At 41.2% G+C, this 11382-nt stretch overlaps 2 protein-coding genes across 2 annotated transcripts in view; one reads left to right on the top strand and one right to left on the bottom strand.

Moving 5' to 3' along the window:
* The window catches only part of cacnb1 (calcium channel, voltage-dependent, beta 1 subunit), a gene marked incomplete at both ends in the record, with an annotated part of 47881 nt that extends 43913 nt beyond the window's left edge, over window positions 1-3968 (bottom strand). The window contains one exon of the mRNA XM_080723891.1: window positions 3879-3968. Within this exon, the coding sequence (XP_080580017.1) occupies window positions 3879-3968 (90 nt within the window). The remainder of the gene's footprint in view (window positions 1-3878) is intronic.
* Window positions 3969-6223: 2255 nt separating this feature from the next.
* rpl19 (ribosomal protein L19) lies at window positions 6224-9417 on the top strand. The gene is made up of 6 exons (XM_080723968.1): window positions 6224-6246; window positions 6669-6775; window positions 8108-8230; window positions 8415-8535; window positions 8662-8772; window positions 9208-9417. Exons 1-6 carry the CDS (start codon window positions 6242-6244, stop codon window positions 9329-9331), a joined length of 591 nt encoding a protein of 196 aa, XP_080580094.1. The 5' UTR covers window positions 6224-6241; the 3' UTR covers window positions 9332-9417.
* Window positions 9418-11382: the final 1965 nt, after the last annotated feature.

The raw sequence follows: 11382 nt of genomic DNA on the forward strand, positions 1-11382 counted from the left end.
GGTTGAATATATATTAATCCAACAGATGATTGTGCGGTCAAACAAGTCTAAGCTGTATAAGAAATCCATGAACATTTTAAATCTGCAACACATTTTTTTACGTTATGTAGTGGGGGTCCCAGCTTCATCTCTCTCAGCTAAGTCCTTGGCCTGAAAACATTGAAGACCCCTGCTGTAAAACGTACAAGTTTTCATCATGTCTGGAAGTGTCTGAGTACACTGTACAGTATGTATGTGTGTTTGCTTGCACAGATAGGCTATGTTCAGGGGGGTCTTCTCCTGAACATATCTCAGCTAAGCAGCGCTCCCCACAGCAAAGGACAGGAAAATGCCACAGGAAGTGAGGCTGGGGAGGGCTTCCCATTGGTAAACAACCTCGTTGCCTAAGTGGATAATTAAAGAGGGGCTACGTGAGCATGACTTCTCAACTGGAAAACACAGGGCTGAAGAATAACACCATCACTGTAGTGCAGGGGTCGTCAACACAGGGTCCGGGACCCCTAGGGGGTCCTCAGAGTTACTAGAGGGGGTCCTCCAGATCTTTGTGTGATAGAGAAAAAATAATGATCTCCTTTTTAGTCAGATTCTGAAAACTTTAGCCAAAAATAGCAGATCTACAAGCTCACAGTGAGCTTGTAGATTAGCTATTTTCGGCAAAGAGGTTTGGTGTAGAGGGGAGAAGTATTGACAGTTAAAGTGATTAAATATCTGAAAACACAAATTGACATGAATCCAAAATACACTGATGATTGTGCTGTCAAACAATGAAACGATATGGAATCTATGACAAGGTTGCCTGCTTCATCTCTCTCTCTCGAGGGGGGAGACACAGGGGTCCTTGGCCTGAAAACGTTGAAGACCCCAGCTGTAGTGAAAAGTCTCTCTACCTCCACCAAAAACGCTACATATAAAATTCAACACTCCTCTGTCGGCAGTGAGCGAACGCAATCTTTAAATCTGACTTGACGGCTTGGACTGGACCGCACGCACGATTCTGATCAGTTCAGCATTCTGCGCACCACAGTTCATTTATTATGCTCTGTGTAGCCTGGGATTGTTTGGCTGGGGGATTGCGGAACGTTGTGGGGCCTCTCGTCCAGGATATTAGAAATGCTACTTCGCAGCTTGTCTCCCCACAGCAGAGTTATAAATACATACTGTATGCCAGTGTGACCCGCTGCAGGTCTGCATGAACTTTATATCTAATTGATCAGGGCACCACACACAAACCCAATCCCTGCTGCATGGCACACGGAGGGGGGTCCATCTGTCTCTGTCTCTCAACAACAGTGAACACAAGAGGGATAAAGATCTAATCGCACACAAAAAAACAGAGAAGAGATGTAAGACGCAGAGAGGATGATCACAGAGGAGACATAGAGAGCGAGACACACAGACAGAGGAGAGACAGAGAGGAGACAGACAAAGACACACAGTCAAATCCTGTATTAACCCATTTAGGCCTAGAATTATTGAATGCTTTAACTATTGAAAAATAGCAGATCTACAAGCTCACAGCGCGGCACTGAGTGCCGCTAAAAAGTTGTGAAAATGTGTGCAAATCTTTGAATATGTGTATTTTTAAAGCGAACGTTTGTAACTGGTCCCTGGAACTAGATATTTTGAGATGGGGGTCCGTGGCCAAATAAATATCAGTTTGGGGGTCCTTGACATGAAAACGTTTGAGAACCACTGACATAGCAGTCTCTCAAAAACAGAGTAACTGAGCTCCAGTTAAGTGAAAAGGACGTTTTCTTTGACGATGGCTGGCCAGATTGCTGACATAGAAACATAGGTTTTTCAAAAAACCTTAGAAGGATTCAAAAGACACTTATCCACGGGTTTCCAACGCCCCATAGTGCATTGCGCAGACGCTGTACCGAGCTTCCGGCGCCGCAGCCGAGTGTGATTTACAAGCTCACAACGGGCTGCATCTGTGACGCGACGTGAGCTTGTAGCATTTAAACCGGAAGTGTGGTCCAAATAATCTCCAGTAAACTCCCGCGGAAACAGGTGGATAGAATCGGGTCAAAATTCTAATTTTCTCAATAAAAAGAAAATAGTAGATCTACAAGCTCGCAGTGCGGCACTCAGTGCCGTGCTGTGAGCTTGTATATCTGCTATTTTTCAATAGTTAAAGCATAAAATAATAATACACAATAATAACTGAGAGAGAGAGAGAGAGATAAGTAGAGTGGGAGTATAGAAGCAGGATGCATACTTGGCATGGCTTTGGGCATTGGTTTTCACGTGTTGTATTCTGCGGAGACAATGATGGTGCACTGCGTGGGTGTATTTCTTCTGGACATTCTCTCTTATCACCCCCCATTTTAAATGATTATGACTAATCTTGCGCACACAACTAATGACATCATATAGCTTCCTATAGGCTATTTGTGACCATGAAAGGTTGCTGGTGTCCTACGTTTCATGATAACATTTTGAGTAAGCATCATCCATCATCCATCCATTTTCCATTCCACTTGGTCAATTTCAGGGTTACAGTGGCTATAGGGTTGCCAACCGTCCCTTTAAATACAGAATTGTAGGGACACACTCTGTTCCTTATTTTGGGGAATCAATCAATGACACATCTTTCAACAGGATAACCACCTTAATCCTCTGACTCTGTAAACTGGACCTCGGTTGTGTGTATCTGTACTTGGGCCGCTTTTTTTCTGTCTACACTAGCCTATAAGCTCACAACAAGTCGAGGCGTGACGCATCGTGTGCTTGTAGATCTGCTATTTTGGGGTAATATCCCCCCCACAATATGGATGCTGAGGACCAAGTGAAGATGTATCTTTTTCTGGGCATCCCTTATAAATAAGGGAGACCCGGCCCGGCCACAGGTGTTCTTTATTTTAATTTTGAGCAAGCAACACCACAGTAAAATCCATATAATGGGTAATTTTTTACACTCTCAGACTTAAATGAACACAAAGGATTTTACTGTTTAGAAAATAATAATACAATTGATAATGTGATGTGTAAACTAAAATGCCAATAAAACTATTGATCAAAATAAATAGCCTATAGTCATTGAGTGAGACTGGCTGGATTGAAAATGTGTCTACTGATACATATAAACTGGAGGAAAAATAACGAATGTAATGACCGTTTTAGACTGATAATCAATCAACAGGACAAATTAATTAGGCTAGGTGTTCCTCATTTCCTAGCAAAAAAACAGGCACTATCCAAGTCAGCTGAGAAAACTTGAGAGAGAAACTCACGTTATTTCAAGGTATGAAATAGGAATGTTAAATGGTCCACTCCAGATGGTCAACAAGACACAATTCAATAAGAACTCATCCAATTTGGTTACATTATAGACCAAGGCGTGGGTTTTCCACGGTTTTTCCATGGAAATGCAGCTGTAGATAGCCCTACAATACATAATACTTTGTATTTCAACGATGTTTGCGCACCGTGTAAAGAAACAATGTTGACTTAATGCAAAAGAAACCTAATTTTGCATTGATTTGGTCGCAACCCAATCAAGGGAGGAAATTGGAAAACTCAAATCAGACTTCGAGCGCACATCCGTTGCCTACCAAGCCACAGTGACGAAACGATTAAATAGCCTACACGCTCAATTCCCTCTAAAATGTTATTTTTAATAATGAAGACTTCAGGAAGAGAACAAAACAGTCCATCCATCGCTGCTCGTTGTCGTTGTAGCCCAGTGAGGACGGCGGATCACAGTCATTGTTGAACAACCTGTTAGCTGTTACGCTTTAGGAAGTCAACTAGCGCTGCTATTATCAAAATGAATTGGCAGAATAAACAGTCGGCTGTATTAGCTTACAGTCGATGTCAAGTGTCTCCCCCCCCATCTCCCATCATTCAATTCGTAAGCTATGCAGTTGCGTTACCTGTGGATGTGGATGATGGTCGAACATGTCCATTTGGATCTCCTGGGTTGAGGTCGAAGGCGTCCTGGACATACTACTTTTCTGTACCATTGATTTACTTTTGAAATACTCTTTAGTTTTTACGTCGTCTATTTATGATATCAACATAGTGATTTTGAACGAAGACAGAGTGACTGTTTTTCCTCGATGTAGTCTAGCTAGAAGACTAAACAACAGCTGCGTCCCTTCAGCGCCAGTGTCTTCCTATGGACAATACGCGCTGCTGCTGCTGCGCTCCAAGGATTCCAGCTGCGAGTCTATGAGGTGTCTTGCCTATGAGGTGTCCGCCCCACTGAATTCAGCACCACCCTCCACTATCGATTGATGGGAGAGGAGAGCAGGGATGGGCCTTCTGTTGGCTGCTCATGATGATGATGGGGGATACAGAGCAGCTTGTGGTGTTTTACTATCAAAGTTAGAAACCAGACCATTCCCTAATAGGGATTTAGGATCTCTATCTTATTGGTAATTTAGACTTAAATGCAAAAACGAGATTTAGCATTTATGTATCAATATAGGATAGCAATCGCAGTGAGTTAATTTATCTTCCTCTTTATCTTCAAGTTAATTCTTCTGAATAGATTCCGCATTAATTGTATCTATAGCCTATGGCATCCGGTTAACAAGCGTGTTTTTTCCTCTGTGTGTGTGTGTGTGTGTGTGTCTGTGTGTGTGTCTGTGTGTGTGTGTGCGTGCGTGCGTGTGTGTGCGCGCGCGTGTGTGTGTGTGTGTGTGTGTGTGTGTGTGTGTGTGTGTGTGTGTGTGTGTGTGTGTTGTTAATGTAAAATAGCCTAGGTTCCAAGATTCCACACACAAATTGACAGTTGTCAGTTGGGCAACTTTGTTTTAAAATGCTCCTATACTATGTAGGCCTACAAGCTGTACACAAAAAGAGCAGTAAAATGTCCAGCTTACCAAATGATGATAAAAGCAGAGATTGATGAAATGCATGTGACATGTGAAAATGGCATTTTAATCAGGGAGAACTGATTATGTGTTATTTACAAATATTTATTATTTGGGCAGGATCTTCCCCCTTTGGATAATAAAGGTATCTATCTATCTCCTCCTTGGTCAGTAGGAATCATAAGAGGTAGGAATGCACCACAGGCTGGAGCACTCTTCCAATGTCTGCATGCACCTCACTAGGCACCTCAAAGGCACTAAAATCAAAACTACAACAGACAGAAACTAACCAGACTACCACCAGACCATCATCACCTGTACTCACCTAACCCTTGCATTTTGCTAGGGATTGATGGCTCCAGGTAACTTGCAATGGGCATGGTTTCCAAGATACTATTAAGGGACCAGTGCCCATGATGTAGCCTACCTCTAACTCTAACTACTTCAAAAGAGTGAGAAACGCCCAGAGCGAGTTCCACTAATCTCATTCCCCTCAGATTTGGTACAAACATGGGGATGAATTCATTCTAGTATATTATGCCAGTAATGCCACCAAAATGTGTCGGCCTAGTGCCCTACCAACCATCAAAAAAGTGTGACTCCCTGATCTCCTTCAAACCCGCTATAAAGGGCACCTGTCTGTCTACAATTTGCAATTGGACTTGGACACAGCTTGCCAAAACAAATTAGCCCCACTGTTTTTCTGTAAATATAGGCCAGCCTACTTTTATTGCTCCTATTATTTCTAGTAGGCTATGTCTTTGTCTTGGTGAATTGTGACCACAATGGAAACAAGCCCTCAGGTTTTTTTTCCCCCTTTTTTTTTTTATCCCTTTAGCATTATTGTATAATTGTACCTCTGTACTTTTTGAAAACTCTTATGACAATGTGCAACTGGTCCTAGACAAGTAATCTCAGTTTGATTGAAGACTTTATTAGAGGTTTGCCTCCTCCCATGTTTTATGTAGACTACTTATACTTGTATTGCTCCTAGTTTTGATGATTTCTTGCAAGTTATTGTATAATACAGTATTCATTCAATCAATCAATGTATCGTCGTATAATTGACCATTTGGATTTATACTACCCTCGTGTGGTACAATAGTAAAGTGCAGTTTAACTCATCCACCCACAATGCAGTGCCACATACTTGGCCTGTACCATTACCTTTCAAATGGGGTATTCTTGATCCGAACGTTTAAACTCAAATGCAGACGTTTCCAATTATTTTCACTTTTTAGTGACCCATAAATTCAATGTATATTTATTATACGAATTGAATACAAAAGTTATATTTCAACTAAAAATTGGGCTAACGCTGACTCTGAGCCATTTCACGATTCTAAATGGACTCTCCTTTATAATGGTACATTCCGGCCTGTTTCCGTAGACTTCCTTTTCCTATTGAAGTAGCAGCCATGAGGTAGGAGTGCTGGCGTTGTGAGAGTCAAAATTGTATATTTCGAACAAAATAAACGTGTTTTACCGTTGAAGTGTACATTTCTATGTTTTTAGGTTAGTTTTATATTCGCATCCAACCTCTGTTCCACGTTTTATAACAGAAAAATGCATTTATCAGGGACCCGGTCCGGTCCCAGCCAACACGATGTAACAAACCAAGAGGCCATGTTGTCAGCCGGACTAGCACGTTAGCATGTTAGCTGCTGCGCTAACACAGTCGTTTAGCTATTAAAATGTTAGGCAGATAGAATTCAACTACACGTTATTTCGGAATATATGCAGATCGTTGTGAATTGAAGCCAGATATAATTTGAAGTCAAGTGAAATGTAAGCGTAGTGACTGTCAGGCCAGGCTAACCGCTCTGTTCTGTCTCTGTCACTCAGCATGCTCAGGCTCCAGAAGAGGCTCGCCTCCAGCGTCCTCCGCTGTGGCAAGAAGAAGGTCTGGTTGGATCCCAACGAGACCAACGAAATCGCCAATGCCAACTCCCGTAAGTTATTTTTTAAAGTGTCTAATAGACAATGTAACCCCCCCCCCCTTTCTTTTTTTAGAGCATCTGTCTAAATTTGGAATTGTACATGAACCTACTTCAAATATGATGACAGTAAGTTGCTGACATTCTGAGTATTGATCACAGCAAGACTGTCAGAGATTTTTTTTTTAAAAAGGACATAATTGATTAAAAAAAAGGCTTCCAAGGCTAGCATAACAACTATAGTATCTCTAGAGCTTCTTCCCTGTGGCTGTCAGAGCCCCGAATGAGACATGGTCTTAAAATAATACAAAATGTTACGGGCACATGTGGAATTAACGTTTTTGGTGTAGATATGAGCCTTCTGCTTCTATGAACATTTGACACTGCTGCTAAATATAATGTATGCCTTATGCTCTTTCACATTGAGGCTGCTGCTAAAAGAGTACTGTATCTGTCTTTTAATCGAGTTTGATCATTTCTGCTGTTAACCTGTACTTTTTTTATTCAATGAGTATTTCTTTATGTTCGCACAGTCTCTAGATCAGTGGTTCTCAACCTTTTCAGGCTGTGACTAGTGACGACCGATATATCGGCCACCGATATGACCTTTTTGGCCATATCGGTATGCACCGATATGCGACCATATGCACCGATATGCGATCGATATAAACGATATGCGACCGCTATGACCGATATAACCGATATGCGACCGATAGAACCGATATAACTTTTTTTAGGGGCTAGTGAAAGTTACAAGTATGGTTTGTGCGATGTGAAATGTGATAATCACAGTAATCCTTAATCATATTCCAACATATTCAAGGAGAGAAATGAGACTCCAGTCCAGTTAGAGCACAGCAGATTGGAGGTCTGTGGCTCTTTAATAAAGACTAAAAGGCCTGTTTTATATATATGTATTTATCGGTATCGGTGATGGCTCCCCTCTCTAGAATCGGTATCGTATCCGATCACAAAAAAGTCTATCGGTCGGTCACTAGCTGTGACCCCCAAAATAATCACATTTTAACTGGGGACCCTCCCCCCCACCTGACAAGCACTAAGAGTTGAGGCATTACATTTTGTACATATCACGGTTCTGTTGTGAAAATAGCAGATTTACACGTGAGCATGTATTGTGAGAGGTATTAAAAAGTCCTTTAAATTGGCACTTAAGAAATGTGCAGATACCCTCTATACACTGTATGTTGGTTTGTTTGCTGTTGAATGAGAAAACAGTGTTGCACATTACCTAAGTTAATCTGGCGACCCCCCCCCCCACATGTCCCAACATTTTGCAGGTTTCATTTGTATGTGTAAAGTGACAAGTATATCACTCTTGCTCTTTAGGCCAGCAGATCCGCAAGCTGGTGAAGGATGGTCTCATCATCCGCAAACCTGTCACGGTGCACTCCCGTGCCCGCTGCCGCAAGAACACACTGGCACGTCGCAAGGGAAGACACATGGGTGTCGGTAGGTTACATCTGATGTCTCCTCAATGGCATACCCATAACAAGAACTACATGTGATATTCCTCTATTAAGGCTACATGAATGGCATTTAGAGTCAGAGCTACACTTTGTGTTTTAGCAAAGAAGTCTTAACTAGTGGCACTGTATTGTATGATATATGTGGCTAATGAATACTTGTTTCCTAGGTAAGAGAAAGGGTACAGCCAATGCCCGTATGCCAGAGAAGTTGTGCTGGATGCGCCGCATGAGGATCCTGCGCCGCCTTCTGCGTCGCTACAGGGAGTCCAAGAAAATTGACAGGCACATGTAAGTTCATGATATCATGATTTGGTTATGAACAGAATTACGTACTGTATGCTTTTTTTACTGTTGCTGTTGAAGGTGTTTGTGCATTGTCTTGATGGTGTTGCTAATAATTCTCTGCTCTCACAGGTACCACAGCCTGTACCTTAAGGCTAAGGGTAACGTGTTCAAGAACAAGCGTATCCTTATGGAACACATTCACAAGCTGAAGGCTGACAAGGCTCGCAAGAAGCTTCTGAGGTAAGTCTAAACCATATCTAAAGCTCTACTTGTGGTGGTGCTTGTAAATGAGAGCCAAATGCCCCTGAAGTTGTAGGGCCTCAAAATGTAGTGTTTGTGGCACATCCCCTGATCTTAAAATATGAAGTTTAGATTAGAATTTGCACATAAGATGGAAATAAAATCAGAAAGGTAAAATTTCTTAAATATTTTATTGCATTGTTTAAAATGTATTCAGTTGTGTTTGGGACCACCATATGGTATTTTGCTCTTTGAATACCACTTGTAGAACTATCTTTGAATTGCAACCCATATTTGTTTTGATTTGTCCCCAGCTAAGATTGACTAGTTAACAGTAAAGATATGCAATCTATTCAATTACTGAATGAGACGTGTGTCTATGCTGGTATACATTTATTTTAAATCTAAGCAATCCCCTCTCTCCCTTCCCTATAGTGACCAGGCCGAGGCTCGCCGTACCAAGACAAAGGAAGCCCGTAAGCGCAGAGAGGAGCGTCTCCAGGCCAAGAAAGAGGAGATCATCAAGACTCTGTCAAAGGAGGAGGAGACCAAGAAGTAATGAGTCTCCCCTCATAGCTTCACTTATCCTGTCTGACAAAACAACCTGTCAAAGAAATTTAATAAAAGTGTACATAAAGACACAGACCCGTTTCCTGCACCCTCTTAACTCATTTGAAATGAATGCATCCCTCATGTCTAGATGGAGCTTTTTTGATTTGGTTGAGCATTTGTTAAACTCTTAAAGTAACTGATTTTTGTCAGTTACTTTTACATTTTCTTAGTTACATTAAGAGTAATTGAAATGAAAGAGATTATATTTGAAGTGTGAGGAATATTGATATGTGCACAGCTTGCACTATATTGTTTGAAGCTTAAAGTTGAAATTAAAGTTTAATTGTGGTTCTATCCAGTCATGATGTGAGGTTCAGAATTTATTTCCTACCTTTTGATTTCTAATGCACTAGAATTTTAAACGAAGGGATAAAATTAAGGTTTTTCAATGCATGATTTTTCTAAGTCATTTCATTAAAAAATGAAAGTAGCGGATACAATGAAGGTTTTAGGATTTCAAAGCGATATTGGATTACAGGGATACTGTCTGTCAGCCATAAGAGGAATATTGTTACTGCAGTTTGAAAAGGAAGAAAAAAGCTGTAAAGCCCTGATAATCTTGAGGTCCATCTAAATTTATGTTTGTTCTGCCAGAGTAATCCAAGTTGAAGGCTATTCTTTACACTGAAGTCTCCAGAAAGGTCTGGAGCAGCAGTCTCATCAAATGAATGCTACTGTAATTCATCTTCAATGATGAAAGTAACATGGTGACAGCATAAATTAGGCTTTAGTTTTTCAAACTACCGGTAATTCCAGTACAAGTTTAGTAGCTGTTGTATATCCAGTTACCAGGTTTGCAACCGTACAACCTAAGAAAGGAGAAATGGGAAGCAAGAGTTTTTCTTTTCAGAGGAAGGCAGGTTTTGTCAGAAAACTTTGTATTGTACTTTTCATACAAAGAGTTAAATTATCCTTAAGTAGCTTGTTGAAAGAAAGAAGCTCTTGTCTCCTGAAAAACTTTAATGACAATCCTAGCTGGTTGAAATGTACTCTGTGCTATATTTGGAAAATTGAGGTTTGCTGCCACCTAGTGTTAAAATGTTTTTCTAACAGTCTAGACTAGTTAGTTAGCATACTACTGACAATACTGTAATCATATTACAGTAATCATATTACAGTCAGACTGCATTTGGGCACAACCATCAATCCCATTGGCCAATGTTAAGGTCACTGTGACAGTTATGAGTCTTGTGACAGACAACTTCTGCTCATTCCCTGATCACTCAAGTGGTGTCTTTGCATCCTAAAATATTAAACTGTTGTCTATGCATTAGATTACTCTCTGATTTAGCATACTTAGAAAAGGGGTGTGTCCGGTGGTCATTGTGGTCACAACAGGTGCATGCATTATACATGAATCTTAAGTGTGTCCAAGACAAGTATGCTTGCATGTGTCTACATATGTGTGCATTTATCTCTGTGTGGTCTGCCTCCCCTGTTGTGTGCATGATTTGTGCACTGTCTGCTGACATCATGCATCATTGATGTTTATATGGTTGTGTGAGTGCTTATGTGAAAGATAGAGCAGTAGTAGTTCAATTGGGCACGCGGGCGCCAGGCCCCATGCTAAGCACCCTTGGAATGCACCAGAGGGTCAGCTGTTCAAGGGCCACGTGATGACAGTGCTGCACGCACCCCCACCAGGTTAAACGTGTAGTACTGCAATACCTCTAGATCTCTGTTACTGTAGACCTGAGGATTCAATCCAGTCAGATGTTTCACTTCTAGGTTCTAGCATCAGCCTGGTGTCAAAATGAGAGTCCATGACAATGTCAATATTCTGAGGAGCTTTTTCAGGGTGCAACCTACTTCCAGATGCTGACAGACTTTTAATCACATCTCCCAAGACACTTGAGTTTGTTTTAGTCTATTTACTTATTCAAGCACACAGAATCTCACATGCTGAGAGAGAGAGTGTGTTGGAGGGGTAAATCAAAAAAACAACACAGCCTCAAACAATAAGTTGATCGTGGCTGACTTGGCTGACACACTGCATCT

This window comes from Nannobrachium achirus (assembly GCF_963921795.1).
Source record: "Nannobrachium achirus genome assembly, chromosome: 4".
Taxonomy (NCBI): Eukaryota; Metazoa; Chordata; class Actinopteri; order Myctophiformes; family Myctophidae; genus Nannobrachium; species Nannobrachium achirus.